Here is an 18659-nt window from a genome sequence, read left to right on the forward strand (position 1 = left end):
ATTTCTGGCTGATTCCAGGTTGTTCAGCTGTTCTTCTGTCACAGCTGCCGACTGAAAAGCTGCTCAGTGGTGATGACAGTTTGGGAATTTAGTGTGAGGAGCTGGAGAACGAACTGCCGGCTGTGCAGCGAGTGGGCGGAGCTCGTTACTCTGACGCAGCAACAAGCTGCTCGTTAAGGAACTATAATTTGGTGAAGGAACTGCGAACATTAAAACATATTAAACGGCCCAGTTTATTAATTTATTACTTTATTTATTTAACTGTTGTATTAAAGCAATAGAACACTCGAGGAGTGTGTTATCGCCAATAACATCATGAAATAACGTGGTTATTTCGTGATGAAACCCTCCCTCTCGTGTTCTATTGCTTAAAGAAATAATACACCAAAGTTTTTTTGCGAAAAAAACCCCAATATTTTCAGGTTTTTGTCATGAGTATAATACACGTCAAGTGAGTTTGGGTCAGCTGGGGGTGCCAAGTCCACGGTCAAATAACTGTTCTTTATAGGACTTTTTTTTTGCTTAGAACATGATCCCTATTGACATCAAACAGATAATAAGTAGATTTTCTTTTAAAAAGCTATTAAAAGAATATCTGATGAACCTCTTGTAGATGTTACTGCGGTATTGTCGATTGTTGGTTTTAAGTGTAGGTTATTACTGGTTATTGATTCTCTTGTTGAGTATTAGATTTATTCTTGAATTTTGATTGGTTTTGTCTTGTTTATGATACAGGATGATTGTAAAGATGTTGCTATCCGATGTCGACCAGAGGAGGATGGGTTCCCCTTTTGAGTCTTGGTTCCTCTCAGTGTTTCTTCCTCTTGCTCTTAGGGAGTTTTTCCTTGCCACTGTCGCCACTGGCGACGCTCATGGCGGCTCAGACCCAGATTTTTCTGTAAAGCTGCTTTGTGACAACACCTGTTGTGAAAAGCGCTATAAATAAACTTTGACTTGACTTGTTTTATTTTTATTGTAATTGCATATTTGTGGAACCCTGGAAGACTAGCAACCACTTTGTGGAAGATGGGGATCCAAATAAAGAACAAAGAATATCACTCCAGAGGACACAGGTCCACTGCTTGGACATTGGACATGGTGACCTTTGGCTGCTCCAGAGCATCTCATTCTATTGTCAATGCTTTTCTACTGAGACTACACACGCTGTGTGTGCGCAACTGATCTTCTGTATCAGCAATGGGTCCACCTTAAAATACTGAATTCACTCATTAGAAGGGGTGTCTACAAACTTTTGGACACACAGTGTAATATACGTTATGTGTGGTTTAGCTAGTCTGTGTTTGTACCTGGATATCGTTGTGCGGGTTCCAGTCAGAGTCATAAATGATAACTGTATCAGCGGTTGCCAGATTGATCCCCAATCCCCCGGCACGTGTGGACAGCAAGAAACAGAACTGCTGCGCCCCCGGAGCTTCAAAAAGACACACAGGCAATCGGTGCAAATGTGTTAATGCACTAATTAGCAGGACGCTGCCCCCTGGTGGATGCCCCACACCCTTTCCAACTCTGTACACTCACCGTTAAAGCGATCAATGGCCTCCTGCCGCAGTCCCCCTGTGATGCCCCCATCAATACGCTCGTATTTATAGCCTTCAAACTCCAGAAAGTCCTCTAACAGGTCCAGCATCTTAGTCATCTGAAACAGGGTCCATAGAGGGAAGAGATATTTATTTTCACAACATGCTGAGAGTTTTAAACATGGAAATAATTAACATTTTTAAGAAAAACCGCAGCATTTTTCAACCTAATCTCCATCAGATACATCTGTAGCATAAAATCACTTAACACAGATAATAATGCACAACAGAAACAGACTTGTAACACATTCATAACTGAAAATAACAGGCTACTAAAACTTTTATTACAAAGCAAAAAGTTTTATGACTTCTATAAAGTATATAAATTATCATCTGTAGTAATTTTACACCTCTGTATTCCTTTAATTATTAATAGCTTAACCCTCTAAACTGGGTCAATTCTTCACTTTCATTATTATATACTTTCACCTACTACATAATTAAAAACGACCAAAAAAAGAAGTTCTTTGTGCTATTTTTGAGCGTAACTTACATATTAGTTATTAGATTCAAAGCAGTTACCAAATATTTTATAACTTATAGCAGTTATGGAGTAATACGCATTAACCCTCTATTGAACAATGTTGCCTCAGGGCAACAAACTCATTTTCCACACTTTACAATAATATTATACATATTTAAAGACAATAATAGGGTTAACAATAATGGGAAGAGTTTGAGTAAGTCAATAAAAAGCATGTGCGTGGTCATACTGTCTCTTAGTGAGCACTTTTAAACCTCTTTTTTAACATTCAGTATCATTTTTTTTGTAATGAGAATTTGCAGAAATAGGTTTGTTGCCTAGAAGCAACACTGTGTGACAACAGAATGGATTTAGCCAGTCACAAGCCAGGTCTCACCACTTCAGAGAACACGGCTCTATATCATTTCTTCCCATTGTCACACAATGTTGCCTCAAGGCAACACACTCCAAAAGACCCCTGCACACATTATTATGTTATTATAAATGTTTTTGAAGGTAAAAATCAGGCCCAATTATAAATAATCATAACATATAATATTAGAATTATATAATTTAATAATCAAGCACCATTTTATGCAAGAAAGTGGAGTTTTTAAATTGCCCTCATAATGCGCACAGTAGAGGCTTAAAGGAAAAAGCTCAAAGCGCACTTGAAACAGAAACCAATGAGCTTCTATTATAAGCAGCTGAAGCAAGTGCCCATTTGCTTTTATTATATATGTGCTACCAACGCAGATTAGGTTAAAAACACTGAACTCTTTTAAAATGAATAACTGAATAATAAGGGTTAACAGCATAACCCCCTACTGCAGAGCCTACAGAATGATATATAAGGCTCATTTTTTTCCATACAAGAGTGGGAAACAGAGCAAAATGACCAAAGTCAAGAGAAATCGTGTCTTTTTCTTTTGCTCTTTCCAAGCAACACAGATCCATTACCATCACTATGCAGATTTATGCACAAAAAGGACAAGGGTGGCGAAATGAAAAGTCAAATCAGAGGAAAATAAGGCACAGCTGCTTTAAACACCATCAGATTAATGCCCGCTGTGATTACGCACACAGTGTAATAGAAACACATCTGAGGAATAAACAATGAGGTGGAGATAAATATAGAAGCAGGCTTTTAATTTGTCATCTCTCATTTGGAAAGATAAATGTGCTCCATTCTCGTTCTCCATTCAAGCCCTACCCTGTAATTAATCTTCTGCTCAAAATAAGAGATATGGCGGCGGATGTAAACCGCTTTATTGTTATTCGCGCTGTTATTCTGCCTTCGTTAATGACCTGCGAGAAAATAAGGACCCGATGCCCTCCGTCTTTGAGCTTCTTCAGCATCTTCTGAAGCAGAGTGAGTTTGCCTGAGGACTTCACCAGTAGGTTGCCATCATAAGAGCCATTGGGTAACACCGGCGCCTCCTGTGAACACATTTACACAGCGGGGGACACGTCAAGCACTTCAATTCAGAGTCTGTGAAGAGCTAAAGAGGTTAAAGCGACAGTTCAGTGAAAAAATTTCCCTTTAGCCCAGATGTAGTCAATCAGACAAGACTTGTTTGGTACCTGAAGTTTTGTGTTTTTTAGTTTTGCACTGGAGATACAAGGTTAACTAAGCTATTTGGAATCAATACATACATACATACATCATCTAAACCGCTTATCCTTCTGGGCGGAAGGCAGGATACACCCTGGACAGGTCGCCAGTCCATCGCAGGGCAGACAGACAGACATACATATACAATCACACACACATTCACACCTAGGGGCAATTCAGCATGTCCAATTGGCCTGACTGCATGTCTTTGGACCGTGGGAGGAAACCGGAGTACCCAGAGGAAACCCACACAGACACGGGGAGAACATGTAAACTCCACACAGAAATGACCCTGGTCACCCGGCCAGGAATCGAACCCAGACCGTTCTTGCTGTGAGGCAACAACGCTACCCACTGCGCCACCGTGCCGCCCTGGAATCAATATATAAATTCAATTAGATTATCAAAAACACCCAGCAGTCTCTGTTTCATCTTTTCAAGCTTTATTAGCTGACTGTGTCAAGCCGACTTAAAGTTCATTCACAATTTTTCCCTTTTTTAGTTTATTTATTTATATTATTTCCCAAATGTTTACAGTAACTGTTCTATCTGAAGTCCTTCTCTGATTGAACTTCTTGTAGTTTAGGCTACAATGTTTGTGGCTTGAACAAAGGTGAAGTTTCCAAATACTAAATAGACAAACAAAATCCAATGTGACACACAAATACTCTAGTGTTCAAATTATTCAGGCCAGCCCTAAAAAATACTTTAAAAAAATGACCAAAAAAAGAAGCTGTTGGTGCTACTTTTGAGTGTAACTTACATATTAGTTATTAGTTTTAAAGCAGCTACCAAATATTTCATAACGTATAGCAGTTATGGAGTAATTAACCCTCTATTGAACAATGTTGCCTCAGGGCAACAAACTCATTTTCCTCACTTTACAATAACATTATCTATATTTAAAGACAATAATAGGGTCAACAATAATGGGAAGAGTTTGAGTAAGTCAATAAAAACCATGTGCTTGGTCAAACTGTCTCTTAGTGGGCACTTTTAAACCTATTTTTAAACATTCAGTATCAATTTTTTTGTAATGAGAATTTGCAGAAATATGTTTGTTGTGCTACTTTTGAGTGTAACTTACAGATTAGTTATTAGTTTCAAAGCAGTTAACAAATATTTTATAACTTATAGCAGTTATGGAGTAATACGCATTATGGCACAATTATGGCGCAATGTTGCCTCAGGGCAACAAACTCATTTTCCTCACTTTACAATAACATTGTACATATTTAAGGACAACAAAAGGGTTAAGTCAATAAAAACCATGTGCGTGGTCATACTATCTCTTAGTGGGCCCTTTTAAACCTCTTTTTAAACATTCAGTATCATTTTTTTTATAATGAGAATTTGCAGAAATAGGTTTGTTGCCTAAAAGCAACACTGTGCGACAGTGGAATGGATTTAGCCAGTCACAAGCCAGGTCTCACCACGTCAGGGAACATGGCTCTGGGTCATTTCTTCCCATTGTCACACAATGTTGCCTCAAGCACCTCAGGTTTTGTGTTTTTTAGTTTTTGCACTGGAGATACTGGAGAAAGGCTAATGAAGCTAAAAAGTGACAGAAGCTGATATCTAACAGTTAAATTTACATTACGGCCTAAAACTAGAATATACCATTTGCTGTGTTATGCAGTATTCCCTGGAGCAACATCCCTCAGTCTCATGGGTTTGACAGAATTCACAATTTTATATCATTTTCATGTTTTCATTCATGACTACGACGCATTACACAAACACAGCTAACAACCACTGGGAACCCCTGTAGTGCCACCCTGACTGCTAGCCTAGCCACTGGTCTATAGGCTAATAAATACAACCAAACTAGCATTACTGTGACTCTTACCTCAAATGTTAAACAAAATCTTAAAAAAACAGTGATTCTAGCTTTAGTGACACCTGAGACAGGTTTTGTCCCCTTCCATCCAAAGAAAAGAAGCCAAACTGAGGTAAAGTATCTAGATAGCAAGCTACTTTGCTAAATTTAGCTTTTAGCATATTGTCATCCTCATGTCGAGTCATTTCTGTCATGTGAGTAATCATTTTTTTTCACTGTAATGATGATTTGAAGACATTCAGCTATTCGGCTTCCTAGCAGTGATGTTAGCTATCAAGCTTACCTCAGCTTTAGACAGCTAGCATTAAAAAACTAAAGAATCCTATGAAAATCCACTGCAGAGAAGTTGTAGATCATTAAAAAGGTTTCTCCCACCTTCAAGACACGTTATCAGAGGTCTAGATACCACTGCGGGACCTCTGTAGGATGTAAACATGTTAGCAACAGCTAGCTAACCAGCTGCTGTAGCTAGCTAGCTTTTCATATTAGCTGGAGAGCTGCTGATGCTGTGCTGGATTAAAATTATCTATTAAACTAATTTACAAAGTATAATTAAAGAAAGGAAGGAAGCAAAAATCAGTAAATTGGACTGCAGGTGGAAAATAAGTGATGATAAGTGGAATTGTATCTAGTGCTCTGCTAAAACACTGGTGGGCCACCTGGAAAACGCTGAGCAAAACGCCAGTGGACCACCAGCTTTGCCATCAGCAGGCCAACAGTGGCCCACCATCCTCTTGCAACTGCCTCAGATTATGGCGAGTTACTAAGTAACTGTGAACACACTTGATTCTGTGTTCTCTGAAGCTGAATGACAGACTGTTATCTATAAAAATCCACTGCAGAGAAGTTGTAGTTAATTTAAAAGGTTTCTCCCATCTTCAGGATACGTTATCAGAGGTCTAGATACCACTGTGGGACCTCTGTAGGATGTAAACATGTTGTAGCTAACTAGCTTTTCATATAGCTGGAGTGCTCTTGCAAACTGGATGCGCAAGTGATCACACCCAGATAGCAGCATATATCGGTCCACTGGCTTGATAAGGTCGGCACCCCACTGACTGTTTGCCACTGCTGGTCCCCCCTCAGACCACCCAGATTACTGTCTTGCATGCGAGCTCTAACTAGTATCTCCTTAAACTGATTTTAAATGCACAGAGACTTTTATTTTAGAAAATACACAACTATTACAAACAACTGAGAGAAAAAAAAAACAAACTACCCAGAAAGCAGCCTGTCGCTGTTGTCTTAAGAAAACCTAAAAAAAAAATGGTAACTTTACAGGAGAAGGAAAAAACCTACTTTACCTCTAATGTAAGTCAATGGAACCAGAATTTTTTCCAAGTCATTTTGGGCCGTTTCCTTTGGTCCATTCTTCATGAAATTTACATACAACATAAAGGACAACAGGCATTTTCAAATGATGCCAAAAACTGAATCACAACAAAAATGGAGATTCGAGGTTTTATTCCGACAACAGCGATATATCGGTCCGCTGGTTTCATACGGTCGGCACCCCACTGACTCTTTGCCACTGCTGGTCCACCATCTGGCCACCCAGACTACTGTCCTGCATGCAAGATCTAACTAGTTTTTAATTTCCTCAAACAGATTTTATAAACGCACAGAGACTTTTATTTTGGAAAATAAACTAAGACAAAAATTACATACATCTGAGAAATGAAAAATAATGACTAGTCCTTATGTAAAATGATTTTATAGAAAACGTTGCTGACGCTGTGCTGGATTGAAGTTATTTACTAAACTAATTTACAAAGTTATAACTAAAGAAAGGAAGGAAGCAAAAATCAGTAAATTGGACTGTGAGTGGAAAATGAGTGATGATAAGTGGAATTTTTTCCTAGTACTCTGCTAAAACACTGGTGGGCCGCCTGGAAAACACTGAGCAAAACACCAGTGGACCACCAGCTTTGCCATCAGCAGGCCAACAGTGGCCCACCATCTTCTTGTACCTGCCTCAGATTATGGCGAGTTACTAAGTAAAGTGTGAATACACTTGATTCTGTGTTCTCTGAAGCTGAACAACAGACTGTTATCTATAAAAACAGACAAAGGTGCATTGCATAGCTGAGAACCCTGATAGCAGAGGATAATGGACCACTGTCGGCCCACTGATGGCAAATCTGGTGGTCCACTGGCGTTTTGCTCAGCATTTTTTGGGCAGCCCACAGGTGGTTAAGCAGAGTATTCGACAAAATTCCACTCATCATCACTCATTTTCCCTCACAGTCCGATTTACTCATTTTTCCTTCCTTCCTTTCTTTAGTTATACTTTGTAAATTAGTTTAGTAAATTATTTTAATCCAGCACAGTTAATCAGCAACAAGATTTTCTATAAAACCATTTTATTTCAGGCCTAGTCATGATTTTTTTTTCTCCTTGTTTGTTTGTAATATTTGTCTTTTAGTTTATTTTCCAAAATAAAAGTCTGTGTGCATTTATAATCTGTTTGAGGAGATTAAAAACTAGTTACAGCTTGTATGCAAGACAGTAGTCTGGGTGGTCCGAGGGGGGACCAGCAGTGGCAAACAGTCGGGGGGGTGCCGGCCTTATCAAGCCAGCGGACCGATATATGCTGCTATCTGGGAACGGCAATAAAACCAATTAGCCTGAATTTTTTCTTTTATTTTTTACACAATTTGTCATGTAGTGTCAGAAACCTTATAACCTTATGAGATTACAACTCGAAGAGTTTGAGGAAAGTACGTGATGGTTTAGGATTGCAGTTTACACAATGCTAATGGGAGCCTTGTAGATCCAGTGCAAAACTGGAGAAGCAAATTTCAGACACCAAACTCATCAACTACAACTGGGGGTTTGGAGAAAACAATGAAAATTTGATTTCTTGCTGAATTATGACATTGATACATACAGGATGAGGAAGCCCTGCTGAAAAAAACAGCACAGACTAACATGCATTCCATGCTAGTCTAAACTGGCCTAAGCTGGTTTATGCTGGTCTAGTCCTGGTCTGGTGCTGGTTTAGCTTGTCACCCAGCATGGCCATGCTGGTTGACCAAAATACCAGCATCCAAAACACAACATATCTCTGCTGTCGGAACAAAACCTTGTGTCTCCATTTTTGCCGTTTTTCAGTTTTTGACATAATTGAAAAATGCCTGTTGTCCTTTACATTGTGCTCAAATTTCATGCTGAACGGACCAAAAGAAATGACCCAGAATTATTTGGAAAAAAGTCTGGTTCCATTGACTTACATTGAAATTAAAGTAAGTTTTTTCCTTCTCCTGTAAAGTTACCATTTTGGAGATACAGGGTTTTGTTCTGACAGCAGCGAAATGCTGGTTTTACTGGTAATCAGCCCAATAACACTCATAGTTGCTGACCAGCATACCAGCATCGAAAACACAACATAAGCTGGTTATGCTGGTCACCAGCCATGCTGGTCTATGCAGATTTTTCTAGCAGGGTCAACATGTTCTAACATGCCCAGCAACCACAGTGGACTTAAGAAGGCCTTAATAAAGATTATGCAACAGAGATATGAAAGACCTTCTTGTTCTGTGAACATTAAAACTGTGTTAAAAACACTGGAGGTTTGTGTTTTTAGCACTGTCCCCTGTGGGCAGAGAAAAACAACAGCGTTTTCAGCGAGAGTCTCTTTTAAACAGCTGTTATGCAACTCTGTCTCATAGTGAGCTAAAAATACAGGAAGGCATTCTTTCGACTAAGGTGTAAATTGAGGTCAGTGAACCCATCCAGATTCTCTCTCCCCTTAACCTCTCCTGTCCTGACACATAAACTGCCTGTCACAAGTTTGCGTACCCTTTATCTCCTTTTGGAGTTTTTTTTTCCAAATGATGCTCAATTTTCTTTACTTTCCTTTTTTTAAGTCATGTTGAATTCAACCCACTAGCTAGGTCTCCCCTGGATCACACAGTGCTATCAAGCTGGCAGGGTGAAGGCTAGCAAATGAGCACCACTGCATCTTTTCAAACACTAACACAATGTCGTTGGAAGGCTCAACACGCTTGGAGGAGAATGCTAACTGCCAATCCTGTTACGTCAGCTAGGAGATGCCCATATTGACCAGCACTGTAATAGTAATACTGCACTAGCATGTGATGAGGGAATAAGGAGGATCTTCCTACCCACTCAGACAGAGGAAGGCCAATTATGCTCTGCTGGACACCTAATATTTGATTTTTAGTGCTACTAAAAGAAAAAGAAAAAATATCTGCAGTGGTTTTGTTTGCATAAAACAGCTTTGTGCGAATCCTTTGGGTATATTGAGCTTTAGCACTCAGCTTCATGTTCATCAAAGCATCTTCTTTGGTATGAAGATCAGGTTTTGCCTAAATATCAATGCAACGGTTTTCTTTTCCAAATTACAGTTTAAATCTTGTAGCCTGAACTGAAAGGTTTGAGTGCTGATGAACGCCGACGTCACAAGGGGATAAAATACGTGGCCAATTTTCTCAATTGATCCTTTGGTTCTGCCAGAAACCCATGTGAAAAAAAATGTGCATATATTTTCTCATATTAAAAATATATGTGCCACATATGTGTTGTTGTAAAATACATCTGCTACATCTATTTAACTGTAATTTTTTTAAATACTGAAATGCATGCCAATATATGCACATGCATTTAAATATATCAAAATATATGCACATATGTAAACATTTAATATTCAATATTTACATATACGTAAAAACATACATGGAAATAAATTGCAAACTTGACACATTTTGAAAAAACCTTTTTTTTGCATACAGGAAATGGCGAGATCTAAACAGCTGTCTATTGCATTTGTTTAGCTTTTTGTAAACTGACAAAGGAAACATTAATTTATTACAATAGGGCTGTCGTGATTAACCAATTAAACTTGATTAGAAGGTAAAAAAAATAAATTAATTAATATGTACCTTTTCGATAAATTGGCAGTAACTAGTTGTCAAATTGCATGATAATAATGCATATTTTAAATTCTCCTACTGGTCTCTCTGACAGTAAGAAACAGAGACAAGCAAACAGGCCTATCTGCATGCATTTTTTGCCAAATACTGTTTTAATTATGTTTTTAAGTCAATTGAAAGGCTTCCTAAAAACTATTTTGGAATGCTTGAAAGGCTGTGCATTTTTTTTTGTTTGCATCATTTTTTTAAACTGATCAACTGACTAATCATCAAAAAATATCAGTAAATTAATTATTGATTAATTTATTCAACAGTGACGGCCCTAAACGGCACTGTACTTTGGACACACTCACCACAGCAGCCACAGGGAACAGGTAGGGGTGATTGCAGCATTTCTTCAGGTCCATCATGATGTTGAGCAGAGAAACCTGGTTTCCACCTCCTTTAGAGTTCAGCGCCTCAAAGTTCCGCGTCAGAATGAACTTATAGTACTTCCTGTAAAAGAGAAGAGCAGATCACGTTCTAAGCTCCAAACCCTGTGTTTTATGGTATTATATTACATGCAAATAGGTCAGAAACACAAGAGCTTCTTTTTTAAACCACAGCAGGACACGACATCAGCAACCTCTATATTTATTATATAGTTCAACTCTTTAGAGACCAAACAGAGCTCTGGGTAAAGTGATAGGTGGGCATAAAATCTGATTCACACAATATTTCTTACCCCCAATGTCATCGATCAGTCATTAATGTTTGGTGTCCAATGTTTGCGTCTTTTGTGCTGCAGTTATAAGGGTCATGTAGCTAACCAAGCATCTAGTATTGTGCCTAAATGATCAAACGCTTGTCTCGAATCCTGTTGGGCCCTTTTTTAATCCTACACTTTTTTTGTATATTACCTTTTTTCCCCACTTACAATATTTGTGAGGATTTATGTACCTAAAACAGTAATAATTCATTTCTACATGAATATTTTTCAACCTCTCTTAATCCCTTAGAATTAAACATACTGTTTATCGCTGGTTTTGGAAGAAAATCTCGTATCTCCATTTTTCAGTTTTTGAGATAATTTGAAAATGCCTGTTGTCCTTTACATTGTGTGTAAATTTCAAGATGAGTGCACGAAAAGAAACGACCCAAAATGACTTGGAAAAATGTCTGGTTCCATTGACTTACATTAAAAGTAAGGTATGTTTTTTCCTTCTCCTGTAAAGTTACCATTTAGGAGGTTTTCTTCCAACAACAGTAATTATGTTCTGGTGCCATTAAAGGCATGATAAGTGATGACAATCCATAAACGTTTTGTCAAATTTGGCGAATATCTCCAAACAATCTAGCATTCATACACAGCCCTGATTCTGTAAAGGGGAAACAAACAAAGTGGCTCAGACCAAACGACACAACACTGACATTTATATGCACTTAATAATCCGATAACTGCAGAAAATCAGATTTTGTCAGTAATCTGATCAACACGTTTACATGCTCTTGAGTAATCAGATAATGGGGAAACTCCGGGTCTACATGAGTCAGGCGTGAGTCAATCAGAGTTCCACTTTACAACCAGCCAATAAACTCACAGAAGAAGACGTGACGAAATCATAATGTATGTATTTATATAATACTATTTTTACATTTTGATTAAAAACTTTGTACTATTTTCAATTAAATATAGGATTAAAACGAAATCCTATATTTAATTGAAAATAGTACAAAGACAACATATCAAAAGTTGAAACTGACAAATTTCATTGATTTTTGAAAAATATTTGCCCATTTTGAATTTGATGCCAACAACACGTTCCAAAAAAGTTGGGACGGTGCAACAAAAGGCCAGTAAATTTGTGTAATGCTAAAAATACACCTGGTGGTTAATTGGCCACAGGTCAGTAACATGATTGGGTATAAAAGAGCATCTCAGAGAGGCGGAGTCTTTCAGAAGTAAAGATGAGGAGGGGTTCACCACTCTGTGAAAGACTGCACCATCAAATAGTGCAACAATTCAAGAATAACGTTTCTCAACATGAAATAGCAAAGAACTTTTGCTTTTCATCATCTACAGTATATAATATCATTAAAAGATTCAGAGAATCTGGAGAAATCTCTGTATGTAAGGGACGAGGCCAAAAACCAGTATTTGCTGGCCGTGATCTTTGGGCCCTCAGGTGACTCTGCATTAAAAACAGACATGATTCTGTAGTGGAAATCACTGCAAGGGGTTAGAAACACTTCTGAAAACCACTGTCTGTGAAAACAGTTCATCTCTGCATCCACAAATGAGAGTTAAAACTCTAAAACGCAAAGAAGAAACCAAATATAAACTGGATCCAGATGCGCCGCCACCTTTTCTGGACCCAAGCTTGTTTAAAAAGGACTGAGGGGAAGTGGAAAAGTGTCCTGTGGTCTGACAAATCAACATTTGACATTTTCTTGGAAATCATGGACACTTGTTTCATGATGGTGTAGGGGGCATTAGTGTACATGGTATGGGTGACGTGCTCATCTGTGAAGGCACCATTAATGCTGAATGATATATACATGTTTTGGCATCATATGCTGCCATCCAGACGACGTCTTTTTCAGGGAAGGCCTTGATTATTTCAGCAAGACAATGTCAAACCACATTCTGCATGTATTACAACAGCATTGCTCCGTATTAAAAGAGTCCGGGCGCTAAACTGACCTGCCTGCAGTCCAGACCTGTCACCACTGTAAACATCTGGCTCAAATGAAAAATATGACAAAGGAGACCCTGAACTGATGAGCAGCTGAAATCCTGAATCAAACAAGAATGGAAAATATTTGACTTTCTAAACTACAGCAGCGTCTCCTCAGTTCCCAAACACTTACAGAGTGTTGATAAAAGAAGAGGTGATGAAACACAGTGGTAAACAGGCCCCCGTCCCAACTTTTTTGAATGTGTTGTTGGCATGAAATTCAAAATGTGCAAATATTTTCAAATAGTTTCAACATTTGAAATGTAGTCTTTGTAGTATTTTCCTTTAGAAATATCGTTTACATGATTTGCACATCATTGCATTCTATTTTTTTTTACATTCTGTACAGCATCCCAACTTTTTTGAAAATGGGGTATGTATATAAATATATATATATATATATATATATATATATAATGTATAAATAGATTGTGATATAAATATTTGGTTGTACCACCTATTAATATTGATAATAATACTGTTGCTAAAATTAAGGAAAAAGCACTTAAGAGGCACAGAGAGAAAAAAGGCCTCACTTCTGCATGGGGCTGAGCTCCACTCGGACAATGAGCTCCGTCTTTGCCGGCATGTTTTTGAAGACGTCCGCCTTCAGCCTCCTGAGCATGTGCGGCCCCAGCAGGTCGTGCAGCTTCTTTATCTGGTCTTCCTTAGAGATGTCCGCAAACTCCTCCAGAAAGCCCTCCAGATTACTGCGCAGACAATAACACAGATAACAATAACGGTAAAAAAAATAAACACGTTTATATACTTCATAGGGAATTACAAACGCATTCACTTAGCTTCAGGGACATTTCCAACAGGGACATTTCCAACAGGGACATTTCCACATATAAAACTGAAGTAGCCATCTTTTCTTGCACTATAGGAGATTTCCATGTGCTCAACGTTGCTCACTGATTATGAATCACGCTCTGTGTGTGCTCTTACTTGAAGCGCTCTGGGGTGAGGAAGTTAAGTAGGTGGAATAACTCTTCTAGATTGTTCTGCAACGGAGTTCCAGTGAGGAGCAGTTTGTAATAGATCTTATAGCCATTCAGGATTCTGAAAAACTGGAAAAAAAAAGGACAAGAGTGTGATCAACACCTTCTCTTGAGCCATTCACTGACTATAACCCAGCCACTAATGTTGAGTGAATATACTATATCTAAAACAGGAGAAGCATTTCTATAGATAACTGTGTCATACAGTTTTAGCAATAAGCACAAGTCTCACAGCTCCAGTGCAAAACTAAAGAAGAAGCCCCATCACTAATATGGAGTTACTGTACCCTCACAGAGCAGGTGGATCATTCTCAGCACTGCGGTAACACTGATGTGGTGGTGGTGTGTTAGTGTGTGTTGTGCTGGTCTGAGTGGATCAGACACAGCAGTGCTGCTGGAGTTTTTAAACACCTCAGTGTCACTGCTGGACTATGAATAGTCCACTAATCAAAAATATCCAGCCAAAAGCGTCCTGTGGGCAGCGTCCTATGACCACTGATGAAGGATTAGAGGATGACCAACACAAACTGTGCAGCAGCAGATGAGCTATCGTCTCTGACTTTACATCTATAAGGTGGACTGACAAGGTAGGAGTGTCTAATAGAGTGGACAGTGAGTGGACACAGTGTTTAAAAACTCCAGCAGCACTGCTGTGTCTAATCCACTCAGACCAGCACAACAAACACGAACACACCACCACCACGTCAGTGTTACCGCAGTGCTGAGAATGATCCACCTGCTCTGTGAGGGTCCATGGGGGTCCTGACCAGTGAAGAACAGGGTAAAAGGGGGCTAACAAAGTATGCAGAGAAACAGATGGACTACAGTCTGTAACTGCAGAACTACAAAGTGCACCTATATAGTAAGTGGAGCTGATAAAATGGACAATGAGTATAGAAACAAAGTCAGAATGTTATGCCTGATTGATGTAAACAGTTAAATAGAAATTTCACAAACTTTCTACAGAATTAAATGATTTAGACGTGAAGTCATTCTGAGTGGTTTGATGTGAACGTCATCATTCTAGAGAAGCTAACAGAGTCAGAACTGTTCACATCAATGGTGACAGGAACCAGACTGAAGAGCTCAATTTCTGAGACACTGTTTTACTGTTTTAAAATCGGTTAAAATCAGGGCGGAGAGGTTCATTTGACACATGAGAGAAGACAGGTGTAGGTTCACTGGTCATCTTAGATAGTAAATAAAATGGCTATATTTGTGTTAACACTGTGATAGAAACCCCTCGCTCCTATCACCGCCACTGTAAAGAATGCTGAGTCGGCAAGTTTCTACAACACATTTGTCTACAATGAGCCATTTCACATTCACAAAGTTTGGGCGTCCTAATCAAATTACATGTTTTGTAGATTTTTTAAGTGAAAGCAAGTTAACACATCCTTTACAGTGAACACACTTCTGCACATTTTAACGCACATTTACAGTTTATTCGTTCAGTTTAACATACTGGAAAAATACGGCCTATGTAAAAGTTATGGCACATTTTATATTTTATGTTTTTTTTTTTTTTCCCCAAAATGTTAAACTCTGTAAATAAATAGAAATTGTGCTCTAAAATGTGCAGAAAAATTGCATATTTAAATCGCTGTTGTCTTAAGAAAACCTTATATCTCCAAAACGGTAACTTTACAGGAGGAAGGAAAAAACCTATTTTACTTTTAATGTAAGTCAATGGAACCAGATGTCTTTCCAAGTCATTTTGGGATGTTTCTTTTGGTCCATTCATCATGAGATTTACACACAATGTAAAGGGTAACAAGTATTGTCAAATTATGTCAAAAACCAAAAATCAACACAAATGGAGAGGGTTTCTTCCAACAACAGTGAAATGTGTTCTCTGTAGAGGAAGTATTAACTTATTTCCACATAGAAAATAAGAAAAACATCTCATTTAACAGGGGTTATACTAAATTTTGCATACAACTGGTCATATCTGCCAATGCCGATAAATAGAAACAATTAAGTTGAATGGTTTAGGTATTACAGATAAATAATAATATAAATGATATTTATTTAAAGACGGTTACAAATGCAAAAAAAATGAATAAAATGCATTTTTTTTTATTTTATATTATTTTATATTATCATGGTAGCTCAATTCCAAACATTCTGTACTTTGAGAATACAAGTGTATGTCTTTAAATACTGGTTTGAAATATGTGTCAAATCTAAACATCTGTCCGATGCCAAGACATACAATACATAATGCTGCGGTCGGAAGAAAACCTTGTATCTCCATGTTTTAAAGTTTTTCAGTTTTTGACATGATCTGAAAATGCTTGCTGCTCTTTACATTGTGTGTGAATGTCATGATGAATGGACTAAAACAAACGGCCCAAAATGACTTGGAAAGACATCTGGTTCCATTGACTTACATTTAAAGTAAAGTAGGTTTTTTCCTTCTCGTGTAAAGTTACCATTTTGGAGACTTGGGTTTGATCCAACAGAAGCGATAAGCAAACATCTGCCAATTTGGTGATATGACAGTATTATCATGCATCACTAATTAAGTTCTAAGAGGTTCGCCGCCAGCATGGAATTACAGTGTATTAACACAATCAATACAGGAATCATTTACATAGTACAGCAGCTGTGGTGCCTTATAATGTGTAACGAACACCATGTCAGTCCTGTACCTTAGACTGGTTGTTCTTCAGTCTGTGGGCTTCATCCACTACTAGACAGGCCCAGCTAATGGAGCCCAGAATGGCCTGGTCAATGGTGATCAGCTCATATGAGGTTAGCAGCACATGGAACTTCACAGGAGTGTCTTTCTATGGGTTTAAAACAACCACAACAGCCATTTGACTACACACATACTCAACATCATCCAACCACAACTACAAAGGCAGGTAAATCTCCAAAGAAGCTTTTATTAAATCTAATATGAATGTCATAGCAAAAGGACTGAACCTCTAGACCTCTAAAGGCTACTGTTTCAGACGCAGAAAGACCTTTTACCTTCATACGGAAAACCTTGCGTCCAGATTTGACGGCACTGTCCTCAAAGGTGAACTCGTTCTCCCGTATAACTGCCCGGCTGTCTTTGTCCCCTGTGTACGTCACCACATAGAAATCCGGTGCCCACATCTCAAACTCTCTCTCCCAGTTGATAATGGTGGACAGAGGGGCACTGACCAGAAAAGGCCCCTTAGAATGACCCTGAAGAGAGAGATGAGCTTAATTAGCGAACTGTATTTAAGGTCAAATAAAATCAATTCACATCACATTAACACAGATTCGAAGGTGAGTGTAAATCTTTGTAGCCCCCCCCAAAAAGCCCCTAAAAACAATATACATATATATATATATACGCATGAGACTCTAAAGATACACATTAATATACACCAGTATTGCACCATTCATAATGTACACTTTTGTAACAGTGATATAGATTATTAAATGAAAGCTATGATATGTAGAATTGATAGGTAGATAAATGAGAAGTAGGATATACAGGGAATAAAATATTGATTATACATAAGAAAATCATAAAATATAAAATGATTTTTGGTCTATTACCTAACAGGTACACATACTGCTAGAAGCAGATACCGATATGTCCACATATGCCCTCGGTCTAATGGCGAGTACCAACAGCTTACCAAAGCTTTGACTGACAGCAACCAGTCAGGGTTGTGTTTGGATAAATCAAAAGCGCTTTCTGATTGGACCAGTTCAAGCTTTCCTATTGGTCCATCAATATGCTGTCAAAACAGGGTCAAAAACCCGTAGTTGTAAAAAGTTCACACAAACCTAAACGGAGACGTGTTGGCGGGTTTGTACCGTCACACAGAAAAACTCCCGCTGTCACACTCGGAACTTCAAACTATTCATGTGATTTTATGTTCGGGCACAATGTGAATCATTTGAGTAGTACTGATTCACACATTCACAACATTTCATTTACAAATGCCTTTTTTACACATTCAAAAATGCATCCAGGTTCCAAATGATTTGTGAGTCTGGATTTTACATGCATGTAGTTGCTCAAACACAACTGCAAATTTCAGTACATTTTGAATATCAGTTTACAAGCTCTAAATCTTTTTTGACCCTTTTTCTGACTCCACACTAATTGTCTTATAAATGCTTCTATTACTTGTTAGCTACATTAGCCACGTAGCATCCATAGAGTCCATAGAAAACCAAAGAAGCAAACTTCAGACACCAAACATTTCTCGGCTATTTGTCTACGTTTACGGTAAGCGGTAAATTGTGTGAATTAGAATTTTTACCAAACTTTTTTGGTAACGCTTTCTATGAATGTCACATTTGTAAGCATCTGTAAACACATTCATAACATATTATAATGCATACATAATGCATCATAAACATGGTTATAAATATTTATAAAAATGAATTACACTGAATTACACTTTATATGCATTATAAGTAGTGTTAATAACAAGCTATATTGTCAGGGCAAAGAAGTCAGTCCCAGCTTGGAGAGTGTAAAGTTAGATAAATACTAAGTTAATTTACACCCTGAGATTTCCAGTAGTTTATTTC

General features: G+C 38.1%; 1 protein-coding gene across 1 annotated transcript in view; it reads right to left on the reverse strand.

The window, feature by feature from the left end:
- Positions 1 to 18659, reverse strand: part of chd5 (chromodomain helicase DNA binding protein 5) — a 101917-nt gene that overhangs the window by 30198 nt on the left and 53060 nt on the right. The window contains exons 15-22 of the mRNA XM_036559957.1: positions 17109 to 17309; positions 16784 to 16921; positions 14077 to 14198; positions 13665 to 13838; positions 10765 to 10906; positions 3370 to 3501; positions 1540 to 1657; positions 1308 to 1432 (exon numbers count right to left, since the gene is read on the reverse strand). Of these exons, the coding sequence (XP_036415850.1) occupies positions 1308 to 1432; positions 1540 to 1657; positions 3370 to 3501; positions 10765 to 10906; positions 13665 to 13838; positions 14077 to 14198; positions 16784 to 16921; positions 17109 to 17309 (1152 nt within the window). The remainder of the gene's footprint in view (positions 1 to 1307; positions 1433 to 1539; positions 1658 to 3369; positions 3502 to 10764; positions 10907 to 13664; positions 13839 to 14076; positions 14199 to 16783; positions 16922 to 17108; positions 17310 to 18659) is intronic.

This window comes from Colossoma macropomum, unplaced genomic scaffold (genome assembly GCF_904425465.1).
Source record: "Colossoma macropomum unplaced genomic scaffold, Colossoma_macropomum, whole genome shotgun sequence".
In the NCBI taxonomy this organism is placed as follows: Eukaryota; Metazoa; Chordata; class Actinopteri; order Characiformes; family Serrasalmidae; genus Colossoma; species Colossoma macropomum.